General features: G+C 43.0%; 1 protein-coding gene across 2 annotated transcripts in view; it reads right to left on the bottom strand.

Moving 5' to 3' along the window:
- Positions 1-17131, bottom strand: part of LOC140481344 (dedicator of cytokinesis protein 2-like) — a 1260160-nt gene that overhangs the window by 1006379 nt on the left and 236650 nt on the right. For both annotated transcript variants that reach the window (XM_072577382.1, XM_072577391.1), the window contains exon 14: positions 7106-7230. In XM_072577382.1, coding sequence (XP_072433483.1) covers positions 7106-7230 — 125 coding nt within the window. The remainder of the gene's footprint in view (positions 1-7105; positions 7231-17131) is intronic.

Here is a 17131-nt window from a genome sequence, read left to right as displayed (position 1 = left end):
AAGATCCCATTTGTCCTCTTATTTAGCTCAAAGCACAACTTTGAAAAAGAGTATTGACATTGTCAAAAGAACATGACGAAGGAGCAAGAATAGGCCATTCGGCCCGACAAGCCTGCTGTACCATGCCTTAAGATCTAACCATGGTCTTGAAACCATTCTCCTGTCTGTCCTGCATAAATCTCGACTCCTTGTCAACCAAATGTCTATGTAATTCAGCCTTGAGCATATTTCATAACCACTTCTAAAAGGAACAAAAGTCAAAAACTAATAATCCTCTGGGAGGAGAAATTCCTCTTCATCTTGGTCTTAAATGGGAGACCCTTTGTTTTACAACTATATCCCCTTGATCTGTGTTCAATTCTAGTCTCCCTGCTATAGGAAAGATGCAGTTAAACTTGAAAGAGTTCAGAAAAGATTTACAAGGATGTTGCCAGGATTGGAGGGTTTTTTGTTACAGGGAGAGACTAAACAGGCTGGGGCTGTTTTCCCTGGAGCGTCGGAGGCTGAGGGGTGACCTTACAGAAGTTTAGAAAATAATAAGGGACGTGGATAGGGTGAATAGTCAAGGTCTTTTTCCCAGGGATAGGGGAGTTCAAAACTAGAGGGCATAGACTTAGGGTAAGAGATGAAAGATTTAAAAGGGACTTAAGAACATAGAACATTACAGCACAGTACAGGCCCTTCAGCCCTCAACGTTGCGTTGGCCTGTGGAACCGATCTGAAGCCCACCTAACCGACCCATTTTCGTCTATATGTCTATATGATCATTAAAATGCCCTTAAAGGTGGCGAGTCTACTATTTAAGGGGCAACTTTTTCACACAGAGGGTGATGCATGCATGGAATGAGTTGCCAGAGGAAGTGGTGGAGGCTGGTACAATAACAACATTTAAAAGGCATCTGGATGGGTATATGGATAGGAAAAGTTGAGAGAGATATGGGCCAAGTGCTGGCAAATGGGACCAGGTTAGGTTTGCGTATCTGGTCAGCATGGACTATTTCTAATAGTGGGCTGGCTGCACAAAGACCACAGGCTCAGCATGTGGTCTGAGTGCTGGGAATTGTGGCCCAACCCAGAAACTCCTGACAGATGGTGCTACTTTTCTCAATCAATATCCCTGAAGCAGAAGAGCCGGTTACGATCTCATTGCTGATTGAGGGACAATGCGGTGTGTAAAGGGACTGCTGTGTTCCCTGCAGATGAGGGTGTCTGTTCCTCATAAACATGCTGCACATAGCTAACCCCATACCTCAAACTACCCACGTACTGAAACCCAACATGTGCTTTTCAAATAGAAATCTATCCAATTTGCATCTAAATGAATTTATGATAACTGCAGAAACCATCGCCCTCGGACAACTGCTCCAAAGGCTGCTTTCTCACTGAAACATTACTCATAGATTACTTTCAGAATTTACATCTCATTCATGCAGTGGCCATGTCCTCTTGTTGCATTGCACTGGACAAAGTGAAATAGCTTCTTACAGCTGCTCCCCTGAGAATCCTTCAATCTATCTCTGTCAGTGAATGCCTCCACGATTTACGATGTGGAGGAACCGGTGTTGATCTGGGGTGGACAAAGTTAAAAATCACACAACCCCAGGTTATAGTCCAACAGGTTTATTTGGAAGCACACTTGCTTTCGGAGCGCTGCTCTTTCGTCAGGAAGCTGCAGAGCAGGAAATGCTGTATTGAACAAACCTAGATTGCTATTAAGTCCTTTCATCTTTTAGAATGGGTTGCAGGTTTCACTTCATTAATATGTAAATCCCAGAACTTCTTTTGAGTCACATTCTCGAAATAACTTAAAGTTTTACAACAAAAGGTGACGTCTCAACTCAGACAATGCATTAAAAGTGTGAGGTTAGAGTCTGTCTGTATCCCAATCTTGAGTCAGACTGGTTCTATTTCCAAAGTAGGAATTTATAAAATATTGGCTGCCTGCATTGACTGCCTGCAGATTGTGTGCTTTTTAAGCAAAATAGAATGTATCTTCAAATATAATTCTGCTGTTGGGGAGGTTTTAAACTAATGTGGCAGAGGGTTGGGAACCAGAAGAGAAAACAAGTAGGTAGCGAGGTGGAGACTGGAGACTGTAAGAATTATGAAGATAGCATTAATAAAGGGAAGAGTAGGCAGAGAGCAGATGAGCACAAAAAAAAACTGGAGGCCTGAAATGCATCTATATTAATACAAGGAGTATAGTGTGTAAGGCAGATGAACTTAGGACTTGGATTGGTGCCTGGGAGCATGAAGTTATTGCAATCACAGAGACTTGGTTGAAGGAAGGGCATGATGATTGGCCATTAAATATTCCTGGATTTCGACGCTTTAGACAGGACAGGGAGGGAAGTAAAAGAGAGGGTGGAGTTGCATTGCTGGCCAGGGATGATATCACGTCTGTGGAGACACTATGGAGATTTTGGGTAGTGAGGCATTATAGAACATAGAACATAGAAGAATACAGCGCAGTCCAGGCCCTTCAGCCCTCGATGTTGCGCCGATCAAAGCCCACCTAACCTACACTAACCCACTATCCTCCATATACCTATCCAATGCCCGCTTAAATACCCATAAAGAGGGAGAGTCCACTACTGCTACTGGCAGGGCATTCCATGAACTTACGACTCGCTGAGTGAAGAACCTACCCCTAACATCAGTCCTATATCTACCCCCCATTAATTTACAGCTATGCCCCCTTGTAATAGCTGACTCCATACGTGGAAAAAGGTTCTCACTGTCAACCCGATCTAACCCCCTAATCATCTTGTACACCTCTATCAAATCACCCCTAAACCTTCTTTTCTCCAATGAAAACAACCCCAAGTGCCTCAGCCTTTCCTCATAGGATTTTCCTACCATACCAGGCAACATCCTGGTAAACTTCCTCTGCACCCGTTCCAGTGCCTCCACATCCTTCCTATAGTATGGCGACCAAAACTGCACACAATATTCCAGATGCGGCCGCACCAGAGTCTTATACAACTGCAGCATGACCTCAGGACTCCGGAACTTAATTCCTCTACCAATAAAAGCCAGTACGCCATATGCCTTCTGAGAGCTGAGAAATAAGAAGGGTGCAGTTACGTTGTTGGGGCTGTATTACAGCTCTCCCAACAGTGAGCATGAGGTAGAAGAACAAATAGGTAAACAGATTATGGAAAGATGTAGAGGCAATAGGGTAGTGGTGATGGGAGATTTTAATTTTCCCAACATTGACTGGGATATACTTAGTGTCAGAGGTCTGGATGGATAGAATTTGTAAGAAGTGCCCAGGAGAGTTTTCTAGGGCAATATGGCAATAGTCCAACGAGAGAAGGGGCCATATTGGACCTGGTGCTGGGGAATGAGGCAGGCCAGGTGGTAGAAGTTGCGGTGGGGGATTTCTTTGGGAACAGTGACCACAATTCTGTAAATTTTGGAATACTCGTAGATAAAGATGAGAGTGGTCCGAAGGGAAGAGTACTAAACTGGGCCAAGGCCGATTATATCAAAATTAGGCAGGAGCTCAGAAATGTGGATTGGACACAGCTATTTGAAGGGAAGTCGACATTTGAAATGTGGGAGACTTTCAAAGATAAGTTAAAGATAGTGCAGGATAGGCATGTCCCTTTGAAGGCAAAGGATAGGAAGGGCAAGATTCGTGAACTGTGGATGACAGGAGAAATTGTATGACTAGCCAAGAGGAAAAGGGAAGCGTACATAAGGTCTGGGCAGCTAAGAACAGAACGGGCCCTGGAGGAATATCGGAAGAGTAGGACAAGTCTTAAATGAGGAATCAAGTGGGCTAAATGGGGTCATGAAATAGCTTTAGCGAGCAGAATTAAGGAGAATCCCAAAGCATTTTATTCTTATATAAGAAGCAAGTGGGTAACTAGAGAAAGGATTGGTCCACTAAAGGATAATGAAGGAAGGCTGTGTGTCAAACCTGAGCGAATGAGTGAGATTCTGAATGATTACTTTGCGTCAGTGTTCACTGAGGAGGGGAACATGATGAATGTTGAGATTAGAGATAAAAGCTTGATTAGTCTGGATCATGTTGGCATAAGTAGGGAAGATGTGTTGGGTAGGCTAGAGGTTATTAAGGTGGAAAGATCCCCAGGACCGGAAGGAATCTATCCCAGGTTGCTGAGGGAGGCGAGAGAGGAAATAGCTGGAGATATCTTTGTGGCATCCTTAAATACAGGTGAGGTGCCGGAGGATTGGAGGGTTGCTCATGTTGTCCCTCTGTACAAGAAGGGTAGTAGGGATATTCCAGGTAACTACAGACCAGTGAGCCTGATGTCAGTGGTGGGAAAGTTGCTGGAAAAGGTACTGAGGGATAGGACCTATTTATATTTAGAAAAGAATGGGCTTATCAGTGATAGGCAATATGGATTTATGCGGGGGAGATAGTGCCTTACCAACTTAATAGAGTTCTTCGAGGAAGTGACCAAGTTGACAGATGAAGACAGGGCTATAGATGTCATATACATGGACTTTAGTAAGGTGTTTGATAAGGTTCCCCATGGTATACTAATGGAGAAAGTGAAGTCACATGGTGTGCAGGATGTTCTAGCTAGGTGGATAAAGAGCTGGTTGAGCAACAGCAGACAGAGAGTAGTAGTTGAAGGGAGTTTCTCAAAATGGAGAAAGGTGACCAGTGGTGTTCCACAGGGGCCAGTGTTGGGGCCACTGTTGTTTGTAATATACATAAATGATCTGGAAGAGGACACTGTTGGTATGATCAGCAAGTTTTCAGATCACACGAAGATTGGTGGAGTAGCAGAAAGCATAAGGGACTGTCAGAGAATACAGGAGGATATAGATAGACTGGAGAGTTGGGCAGAAAAGTGGCAGATGGTTTTCAATTCAGACAAATGTGAGGTGATGCATTCAGGCAAGTCTAATTTGAGAGCAAATTATACAATGAACGGAAGAGCCTTGGGAAAAGTTGATGGGCAGAGAGATCTGGGAGTCCAGGTCCCTGAAGGTTGCTGCACAGGTGGATAGAGTGGTCAAGAAGGCATATGGTATGCTTGTCTTCATTGGATGGGGTTATGAGTATAAGAGCTGGCAAGTCATGTTAAAATTGTACAAGACATTGGTTCGGCCACATTTAGAATACTGTGTACAGTTCTGGTCATCACATTACTAAAAGGATGTGGATGCTTTGGAGAGAGTGCAGGGGAGGTTTACAAGGATGTTTCCTGTTATGGAAGGTGCTAGCTAGGAAGAGAGGTTGAGTAGGTTAGGTTTATTTTCATTAGAAAAAAGGAGATTGAGAGGGGACCTGATTGAGGTTTACAAAATCAAGAAGGGTTTAGGCAGCTTGGATAGAGACAAGCTTTTTCCCAGGGTGAGGGATTCAATAACAAGAGGTCATGCTTTCAAGGTGAGAGGTGGGAAGTTTAAGGGGGATACACGCGGCAAGTACTTCACACAGAGGGAGGTGGGCATTTGCAACGTGGTGCCAGCAGAGGTGGTAGAGGCAGGCATGGTAGATTCAGTTAAGATGCGTCTGGACAGATGCATGGGTAGGTGGGGAGCAGAGGGATACAGATGCTTAGGAATTGGGTGACAGGGTTAGACAGTTAATTTGGACTAGCTCAGGCTTGGAGGGCTGAAGGGCCTGTTCCTGGACTGTAAATTTTCTTTGTTCTTTGTTCTCTTTGTTCTTATATTTGTTCAGTAGCTGTAAACACTTCTTTATTGTGGTGACCAGAACTGTATAAAACATTCAAAGTGTCACTGATTTACACAGTAGCAGGACTACCTTACTGTTGCAAGCACACCAGCGCCTCTACTTCCTCAAAAGGCTGAGGAAATTCAACATGTCCACAATGACCCTAACCAATTTTTATAGATGCACCAGACAAAGCATCCTATCTGGATGCATCACAACTTGCTCTGCTCAGGGACATAAGAAATTACAGAGAGTTGTGAACACAGCCCAGTCCATCACAAAAATCAACCTCAAGGTTGACCAGGAAGGATTTGGAGGGATATGGGCCGGATGCTGGCAGGTAGGACTAGATTGGGTTGGGATATCTGGTCGGCATGGGCGAGTTGGACCGAAGGGTCTGTTTCCATGCTGTACATCTCTATGACTCTATCTATTACTCAATATTAGAGTTGATTTTTCTCTGCACCTTGTCTGTAGCTGTAACACTATATTCTGCACTGTGTTCTATTACCCTGATGTAACTATGTAAGGTATGATTTGTCTGGATAGCACGCAAAACAATACTTTATACTGTATCTCGGTACATGTGACATTAATCAAATCAAATCAAAATCAGCAATGAAATTTTAATACATCTCAATGCTTGATGAGCTGGTTTTACTGTTGTTGAGTGTTGATGCAGTCACTTTCATTTCTTGTCAACCATTACCCAGAGCCCCAGCTAGTCCCAGTATTCCAGGTAGAGAGCTTGCAGTTCCCAATGGAGCCTTTATCTCGACAGACTATAGTAATCCATATCTTGATGATTTACAGCAATTGCATTGTTCATTGATTTCTACCGGTACAACTGATTCTTCACAGACTTCATTCCTTCAATTCATAGGGTTGGAGAGGACAGAGTGGAAGATTCCAACCGGATAGGAACAGGAATTTGAGACAGTTATAGGTTCTTCAGGTGGTATCTGAATCCTACCTCCATATAGTCGGCTTGCCTAATAAAAGTCTATGATCATAATTTACCCTTTTTGAGACCAGGCGTGAGTTCAGAAGTGTGATAGATACTGGTCATTCCCATCAATCTACTATGCACCAATCATTTGTGACTAGTCATCGAGTAGCGAGTTTCTTGGCCTATTGCAAGCCTCGACAGTAGCATCCCTTGACATGGAAAATAGGAGCAGGAATAGGCCATTTGGTCCTTCGAGCCTGCTCCACCATTAAATCTGATCATGGCTGATCGTGCAACACACTGTCCTGTTCCTGCCTTCTCCCCATACCCTTTGATTCCTTTAGCCTTAAGAACCGTACCTAACTTCTTCGAGAAAATATTCAACATTTCAGCCACCACTATTTTCGAGGCAGAAAATTCTAGAGGCTCACTACTCACTGGGTGACCTGCAATGGAGAGTTATAGGTTCCAGTGCTCTAAGGTTATCTTACCGGAATAACATCTCCTTTTTCATCACAGACACACATCGTAACCTCAACGTTCTTCTGGGTGGTTTTGTTCTGTTTGTCAAATTCTCCTTGGACCAGAGTGACGTAAATATCGTTCCGGACATCGCCTAGGTTTTGGAAAAGAAAAATTAAGTTTCCCCACTGAAATATTGTGCTACTTCTGTCAATCTAAGTGAGCAATGCACAGTCACAGAGGCCACTGTTCAAAAGATGCATTACCTCCATACTCCAGTCTGTCTATTGTAGTGGATGATAAAAATTATACGAGAGACAGAGAAAGTCTTGCATTTATACAGTGTCAGAGAGTCATCGAGATGTATAGCATGGAAATAGACTCTTTGGTCCAATTCATCCATGCCGACCAACCCAAACTAGTCCCACCTGCCAGCTCCCGGCCCCACATCCCTCCAAACTCTTCCTATTCATATTCCTATCCAGACGCTTTTTAAAAGTTGTAATTGTACCAGCCTCCACCACATCCTCTGGCAGCTCATTCCATAACCGTACCACCCACTTCGTGAAACAGTTGCCCCTTAGGTCTCTTATATATCTTTCCCTTCTCACCCTAAACCTATGCCCTCTAGTTCTGGACTCCCCCCATCTCAGGAAGAGACTTTGTTATTGATCCTATCCATGCTCCTCATGGTTTTATAAACCTCTGTCAGGTCACCCCTCAGCCTCTGATGCTCCAGGGAAAATAACCCCAGCCTATTCAACCTCTCCCTATAGCTTAAATTCTCCAAGCCCGGCAATGTGCTTGTAAATCTTCTCGGAACCCTTTCAAGTTTCACAACATTTTTCCAATAGGAAGGAGACCAGAATTGGATGCAATATTCCAAAAGTAACCTAACCAATGTCCTGTACAGCTGCAACATGACCTCCCAACTCCTGTACTCAATACTATGACCAATAAATGAAAGCATACCAAACACCTTCTTCACTATCCTATCTACCTGCGACTACACTTTCAAGGAGCTATGAACCTCTTTGTTCAGAAACAATCCCAAGGATCTTACCATTAAGTGTATAAGTCCTGCTAAGATTTGCTTTCCCAAAATGCAGCACCTCACATTTATCCAAATTAAACTCCATCTTCCACTCCTCATCCCATTGGCCCATCTGATCAAGATCCAGTTGTAATCTGAGGTAACTCTTCTCTGTCCACTACACCGCCAATTTTGGTTTCATCTGCAAACATACTAACTATACCTCTTATGCTCACATTTATATAAATGACGAAAAGTAGTGCCTTTCATTAGGATATTGCAGAAGTACTAAAGTGTAGTCACTAACATTGGAAGTACAGTACAGTTACTGTCACAGTTTGAGAAGGCAGCTCACCACCACCTTTTCAAGGGTAACCTGGGATGGGAAATAAATGCTGGCCCAGCCAGCAATGCACACGTCCCACGAGTGAATTGAAAAAGGCAATCTGCACCCTCAAACATCGCAGAAATGACAGTTTAGGGATAACTAGATAATCTGCTTTTGTGATGCTAGTTTAGGAATCAACATAGACCTGAGTGAGTAATGGGAGCGGGCAGGAAGATGGAGTTGCGAACGAGATGAGATCAGCCATGATCTTATTGAATGGCAGAGCAGGCTCAAAAAGGGGCTGAATTTCCTGCTCCTGCACCTCGTTCTAATGATCAGGAAATCTAAGCGAACTCACCGCATTTCCTTTGAAAAAAAAATGCCATGGGGGACATTTCATGATCAGCGAAAAGTGCAGATCGGACCCTGCTTTCAAGGCTTCTCTGAAAGGTGGCGCCTTTGACAGCGTGGCACTCCCTCAATGTGGCATTGGGAGGAGAGGCATACAATATCTGTACAAAGTTTCAGATGCGAGGCTTAAACTCATAAATTTGAGATCAATTGGTAAGACGGGCACCAACTTGGTTACAGCTGTTAACCCAAGTTATGAAGAGATAATAGAATCTAGAAGAATCAATCAGTTACAGGCTGTTATATTTCCAATCTATCTTCAGCAAATCATGTTACATCCAACCACATTGACAGCATCCACCACTTTACTTACAGTTTTCTGGATCGTTAGGCTCTTTTGAAGAATATAATTATCTAAGAGCCGTAGGATTGGTTTTACATTTTTTTGATCTAACCTATTTTTCTAATCAAGCTGTTACCCCTACACACCTCTGGAGCAGGTGGGACTTGAACCCAGGCCTCCTGTTACAGGAATAGTGACACTACCACAGTGCCGCAAGAGGGCCCAAATGGTTGGTTTTCCATGACAGTTTAACTTTTATCAACAGTAACATGTTGACTTCTGAGCCCTCTGCTAACCTGGAGGCGAACTGAGAATATCCAGTTGGAGTCCTTTAATTGGTCCTATGTGACTGCTAACTATTTGGTTTCGTGCCATTGCCCAACTCCATAGCAGGGCTGAAGGGAAGGATGTAGGCAGAGAACCAGCACCAAGGCTAGCATCACTATTTATTGTGCTTGTCCATCTCCACGCATAGATCCAACCTTGCTCTCCATTCCTCTGGGATTGCTTGCCATCGGATTTGAAACCTCCAGCAGAAGTAGGAATGAAATCATAAACTAAAAGTTCATTCCACCTCAAAGATTACTCTTTATTTTTAAACTTTGCCAATGAGTGGTGGGTTGCAGATCATTCAGGGGTTTGAGTTACTGTGGCAACTCTTGTTGTTTGGTTTTATGCCAGTCCGTAAGTTTGCATTCGAGACAGACTGGTGGCAAAGAAGGGAAGGTCAAAGACTGTCTTCAGGCTTGTGTATCTTTACAAAGTGGCTTATTCCATATTGAGACTAAATACTTCAATGCACTGAATTCAGATAGATACCAGGCTATAATTTTACTGTTACCAGTTGAATTTGTGGTACACTATTCCAGAAACGTTATCCCCTAATGCGAGTTCATCCATCCCACACACTTCTCCATCATCCTAACACCACCCACACTGTGCTATTTACGTGCAGTGATGAGCAACTCTGTGACATCATCGCAATATTCCACCAGGGTCCTGAAGACCTTGGAGCTACAGTAGCAATGATGGAGGTTCCAACTTCTTCCCATTATGTTGTTGACCAGGAACCTAACCCACCTTTACTGCCCCACCATACTGTTTGTTAGAAGAATCTGTAGATTGAAACCCAATCTGTTTGAATGTCTTATGAAGACAGCTTACTTGATATCAAGGGTTCTCAAATGGGATTCAAACCTAGAGTTTCTGCCTCAGAGACAGGCATGATATCCCCTGTACCACAGACTTCCTTGACAATGAGTAGCAATACATGCACTCCTGGGGTTACAAATGGGTTTCATTCCTGAGTCCATCTGTAAGTTGATTTGTGCACAAGTCAGAATACAATATAGAACATAGAACATTACAGCACAGTACAGGCCCTTCAGCCCTTGATGTTGCAACAACCTGATTGTTGAACCAATCTGAAGCCCATCTAACTTACACTATTCCATTCTCATCCATATGCCTATTCAATGATCATTTGAATGCCCTTAAAGTTGACAAGTCTAATACTGTTGCAGACAGGCTGTTCCACACCCCTACTACTCTTTGAGTAAAGAAACTATCTCTGACATCTGTCCTATATCTATCACCCCTTAATTTAAAGCTATTTCCCATCGTGCTAGCCATCACCATCTGAGGAAATTGCAAATTTACTCACCCATCCTTCTATACCCTCATCCAGGTCATTTATATAAATGACAAACAACAGAGGACCCAAAACAGATCCTTGAGGTACCCTACTAGTAACTGAACCCCCTCAATCACCACCCTCTGTCTTCCTTCAGTTAGCCAATTTCTGATCCAAACCGCTAAATGACTCTCAATCCCATGTTTCCATATTTTCTGCAATAACCTATCATGGGAACCTTATCAAGTGCCTTATTGAAATCCAAATACACAACATCAACCACTTCACCCTCATCCACCTGCTTGGTCACATTCTCAAATAACTCAATAAGGTTTGTGATGCATGACCTACCCTTCACAAAACCGTGTTGATTATCCCTAATCAATTTATTCATCTCGAGATTATTATAAATCCTAAATCTTATAATCCTTTCCAACACTTTACCCACAACCGAAGTAAGGCTCACAAGTCCATAATTTCCAGGGCTGACTTTATTCCCCTTCTTGAACAAGGGGATAATGCTACCCTCCAGTCTTTTGGCACTATTCCTGTAGACAATGATGACATAAAGATCAAAGCCAAAGGCTCGGCAATCTCCTCCCTGGCTTCCCAGAGAATCCTCGGGTAAATCCCATCCGGCCCAGGGGACTTATCTATTCTTACACTTTCCAGAATTGCTAACACCTCCTCCTTATGCACCTCAATCCCATCTAGTCTAGTAACCTGTATCTCAGTATTCTCCTTGACCACATTGTCTTTTTCTAATGTGAACATTGATGAAAAGTATTCATTTAGCGTTTCCCTATCTCCTCTGACTTAGCACACAACTTCCCACTACTATGCTTGATTTGCCCTAATATTACTATCGTCATTCTTTTATTCTTGATATAGCTATAGAAAACCTTAGGGCTTTCCTTGATCCTATCTGCCAACGACTTCTCATGTCCCCTCCTGGCTCTTCTTAGCTTTCTCTTTAAGTCTTCCCTGGCTAACTTCCAATATAGAGAATATAAAATAGCCATTCATAATTATAAGCAAACAATTACATGTCTGATCCTTAAAATTAATATCAATATGGGATCTTGTTTGTAAGAAATCAAGAGCCCCTTTATTTAGTCAATTGTCAGAGGCACTAGACTTTAACTGAGATAATAGGAGGTTACATAGGACTGTTGCTCAGATACCATTTGTTTTTAGCCATCATGAGATGTGGTCATCGCTGACTGGGCCAGCATTTATTGCCTGTCCCTAGTTGCCCTTGAGAAGGTGGTGGTGAGCTGCTTTATTGAACCACTGCAGTCCACATGCTGCAGATAGACCCACAATGCACTTAGGGAGGAACTTCCAGGATTTTGACCCGGTGACACTGAAGGAACACCGATGTATTTCCAAGTCAGGATGGTAAGTGGCTTAGATATGGGTGTTGCATCTGTGGCCCTTATCTTTCAAGGCAGTAGAAGTCATGAGTTTGGAAAAGGTTACCTAAGGAGACTTGATAAATTTCTGCAGTCCATCTTGTAGATGGAACACACTGCTGCTACTGAGCATTGGTGGTGGAGGGAGTGGATGTGGCACTGATCAAGCGGGCTTCTTTGTCTGGGATTCTTGAGTGTTGTTGGGGTAGCACCATCCAGGCAAGTGAGGAATGTGCCTTGTAGATAGTGGACAGCATCTGGGGAGTTGGGAGGTGACTTACTCTCTCCAGTGTTCTTAGACTCTGACCTACGCTTAATAGGTCTAGTCCAATTCAGTTTCTGGTTTATGACAACCTGAGGATATTGATAGTGGGGAATACACTGATGGTAATACCATTAAATTTCAAGCACAATGGTTGATATTCATATTATGTAATATTCTGATTCCCTCTCTGTTCTACCCAAGTCAAGACCATAACTTGCATGGATAATTTTCTCGATTTCATCTCAGTGTTGTTTTTTCAAAAGAAAACACAAAACATCTAGGCTGACCTAGCAGAGGTCAAATGCCAAAAGGCAGCTTTCTGACAACTCAGCTACACAGATACTCCCATTACCTCCTTAGCCAGGCTACTTTATTTGGTACAAAACAAACCTAATTACAAACTTAACAAAATCAATAACATTTCACACACTCAAATCCATTTTTAATAATTGGATAAACTGTGTCCTCATTATATAGAAACTTATCAAACCAAATCACCTTAATGGTCATAATATCCAATAGCTTAATTTTCAAGGCATTAACAATGGCTCAGTGTTACCTTTTGAGAAACCAGAGTACATTAACCAAGGTTGAGGGGCTCTCAGAGCATGGGGCATTGTCCCTGCCTCGGAAACAGGAAGCCTAGATTCAAGTCTCACCAGTCCTGGGGTTGTGTCATAACACTCTGAACAGATTGACTGGAAAATGTCTAAAATAACCACAAACCAAATTGAGAGGTTCTTGTAGCACAGGGGTAGTGTCCCTCTCTCTGATCCAGTGAGGCATGGTGGCACAGTGGTTAGCACTGCTGCCTGACAGTGTCAGGGACTTGCATTTAATTCCTGTCTTGCCTGTCTGTCTGTGTGGAGTTTGTATGTTCCTCCTGTGTCTGTGTGGGTTTCCTCCGAGTGCTCCAGTTTTCTCCCACAATCCAAAGATGCGTGGATTTGGAAGATTGGCTTTGGGAAATGCAGAGTTGTGGGGCATGGGGGCTGGAGAGGGAATGGGTATGAGTGGGATGCTGTTCAGAGGATCGGTAAAGACTCAATCAACATTGTCTCTATCAACATTGTAGGGATTCTTTGAGGACCATGTTCAAGTGCTTCAAGTCTAATATGCCAGAGAGATGTGAAACAACATGTGAAATGCAGTTAACAATTTGAGTCTGATAATGACTTCTTCAGAATGTAACAGCATATGATGTTGTTGTTGGGTAGACTTTGCTGAGTGTAAAACTGGCTCTAGCGTTTCCTACATTGCAACAGCAAAGTGTTGTGGGTTGTCCCAATTGTGAAAGGAGCTACAGAAATGCATTTTCTTTCTTATTTTAAGCTAATGGCAGCCATTTTGAGGACAGCACTGTTCTATTAACATCAGTGAGATGATTGACCATTCTTTATTTTTCTGGTGACCAAGGGAAGACTGCTTGACTGATCAAACGCAATGAAAACTTCATGGGTTTCGACTTTATGACATTGGATGAATATAGACAAAGGAAGACTGGCCTTGCTTTTCTGACTCTACCTGAAGCTGAGTAACTCACTCAGCGTAAGCCAGGCAGCCTGATTTATGCAATCAAGTCTCTAACCAGGAGCTTGAACTTTTTAAGCTGGAGATGAGACTGTTACTAACCAGCTTAAGTGAGGAGGAAGCTGGATTTAATATTGAGATTTCTTTTTATCAAAACTCGTTTTTATTTATCTTTAGGCAGATTTAATTTCACAGTTGAGGAAATTTCAGAATTAAAGAAAATTTCAAACCCATTTTTTAAAAGTGAGAGGCAATCAATAATGTGACAGGTAGACAGTCTGTCAAGGCAATTACTCTGCTTTCCACTTCAGATATTAGCCCTTGGTCCTTTATCGTTCTCGGATTGTTAATGTCCCATAACTTTCTGATGATGATGTTGTAATATGCCCCCACATTCACGTCTCATCACAGCTCAACCGACCATTTTCCTGTGTATTTCACCAATCAGAATTGACAATATTGGACGACTATAGATATTGTTTATTGGGTTTTGTCAATATTGCTTTAACGGAACATCACGTAGGGCTTTGTCCCAGTGTCTTGCTTGGAGCAGATCAGATACTCAATTCAGAGGTTACTTGTGATGTATTCTCACGCTGTACCCTACTTCACTTCAAGCCAGATAACATACTTCTTTTTCACCTCTACCCTTTTCCATTCTGTCGAACCTCCACAATTAACCTCATGACTGCAGTCACAGCAACTGGAGGAGTCAGAGGACAAGCAGCGAAGGGGAGCGTGAGGCATTGTCAGATCTCAGAGCAGTTCCTCTGACTGGGAGAGTGGTGCTCCATAAGGGAGCGGGGCTTGGCGCACTGCTGTTCACTGTCAAAGAGCTGTTGCGATGTGGGAGGAGGCCACTCAGCCCATTGTGTCTGCACTGTCGCAGTTTAGTGCCAATCTCCAGCCTTTTTCCCATCACTCCGCACATAGTTTTTATTTAAATAACCACCCAATGCCCTTTACGGTTGAACTTCATGCCTCTACACTGGCCCTGACAACTCACTCACTGCACATTTGCTACATGTGCAAAGCATTTTAAAACCGTGCCTTCGAACCCTTAACAATTGAGCATATTTTCTCCCTGGCTGATCCCTCATATCAAATCTCCTCTAAGCTTTCTCCTTTCCACGGAAAGCAGACTCGGCTTTTCCAAGCAATCCTCATAATCAAAGTATCTCATTCCCAGAAACAATGGCTGATGCATGGCCTAACTCCATGCCTCTTTGAAAAGAGCCCAGGCCGAAGCAAGCTTCTTCATTGCTAAAAGTTACCATTCCTGGTAGCATCCATGTAACTCTCCTTTGAGCTGTATCGGAAGAATACTCTGTCCCTGGGGGAATCGCAATTGGGATGCAGGAGGGTGATATGATTAAACAATCTCCACCTTACCTGAACTCATAAACATTTGTTATAGAAGAGTCAGGCTTCTCCTGTCCCCAAACACCTTGTCAATATCTCAAAGATCTTCCTTGAACCTCTGTACCTCTTCCCTGTATTTCCCAACAGGGGGTTGACCAATAATTTGCCCCATCACAAACATCATCAACTCACTCATGTTGTCGTGCCCAGATGCCATTACCCATTACGCCCCATCAATCCACTCTTCAATTGCTAAATCATTGAGTGATCCCGGTCTTTCACAAAATCTGTCCAGCTTCCCGCTCATCAGTGAGTCAGGATTACCTCATCCTCCCAACATAGCACCAAGAGAATGTACATGAAAGCCTCTGTCTGGATTTAGCCTGAAGGTCTGGTGAACTCCACCAACACCCAAGTCTCTAATGAGTCCAATTTAGCTTCAGCGTCTCTCATGGCCAGTTTCACCTTTTTGCATGGCAACCAGGCAACTTTTAACCTTAGCAGCTATGACTTGATTCTTGTGCTGTGGAATCCTGCCGACTACATCAGAGATGTAACATTAGATATGAAGACATAAAGGACCCAAAGTTCATTAAAACAAGGATTCTTTACTCAACTGGCAGCAGGTCATGATGAGCCTGAAGAGAAATTAGGGTCAAAAAAGGAAGTGTTTACATGACATAAAGCCTATGGTTTACTCAGGGTTAATGCATCTTTTACCTCTCTGCTCTTTCTTCCCATCAGCCATCATTTTCCAAAAGAGTAGGTACTTTTAACTGCTGCAGCCCCTTCCTCACTGACGGTACTTGCTTGTGGAGGTCCTCATGTAACTGCTTGACCTCCCCTGCTTGATGATCTCCCTTACTGCTGCCAGATTTTGCTGGAGGTTCAGAAGGGGAATAACCTCAAAATCTTTCCGCCATTCAATGAGACAATGGCTGGTCCATAGCCTAACTCCATGTCAGTTTGAAAATAGCCCAGGCCGAAGCAAGCTTCCTCATTGTTAAAAGTCTCCATTCCTGACAGCGCCCATTTTAAACCCCCTCTGAGCTGTATCAAAAGAAAGATCACTCACTTCCTGTAATGATCAGAACTGTACAATAACTGAGATCTAGCTACTGTTTTATTTACTTCTAACATAACTTCCTAGCTCTTGTATTCTAGTCTGACAAAAGGACAAGTGTCCTGTGCCTTCTTAGACATTAATTTCTATCTCTGCTGTTGTCTCCTCCAAGGTCAACAATTCCATTGTCCCAAATCATTTTACTAGCCTATATTTACATCCATCTTATCAGGAAACCCAGATCACTTTCCAAGCAAAACCCCACAGAAAACAGCTTCCCAAAACCAAACGTACAGATAGAAGACCGTAAGATATAAGAGCAAAATTAGGCCATTCAACCCTTCAAGTCTGGTCGAAAATTCAATCAGGGTGGTATGTTTCTCAACTCCACTTTCCTGCCTTCTTCCCATAACACTTGATCCATTTACTAAGCAAGACACTGAATATAGAAGTTAACATAGAACATGGAACAGTATAGCACAACATAGGCCCTTTGGCCCTTGATGTTGTGCCAACCTGTTATCCTACTCTAAGATTGAACTAAGTATCAAATATAGTATTTTAGTATCATCTGTGTGCCTATCCAAGAGTGCTTAAATGTCCCTAATGTATCTAACTCTATTACCACCACTGACATTGCATTCCACACACACACACACCCACCACTCTCTGTGTAAAGAACCTACCTCTGACATCTCCCCTAAACCTTCCTCTAATCACCTTAAAATAATG

The sequence above is a fragment of the Chiloscyllium punctatum genome, chromosome 1 (genome assembly GCF_047496795.1).
Source record: "Chiloscyllium punctatum isolate Juve2018m chromosome 1, sChiPun1.3, whole genome shotgun sequence".
NCBI classification, from domain to species: domain Eukaryota; kingdom Metazoa; phylum Chordata; class Chondrichthyes; order Orectolobiformes; family Hemiscylliidae; genus Chiloscyllium; species Chiloscyllium punctatum.
Note: the sequence above shows the minus strand (reverse complement) of the source record. Positions and strands in the feature narration are given on the sequence as shown.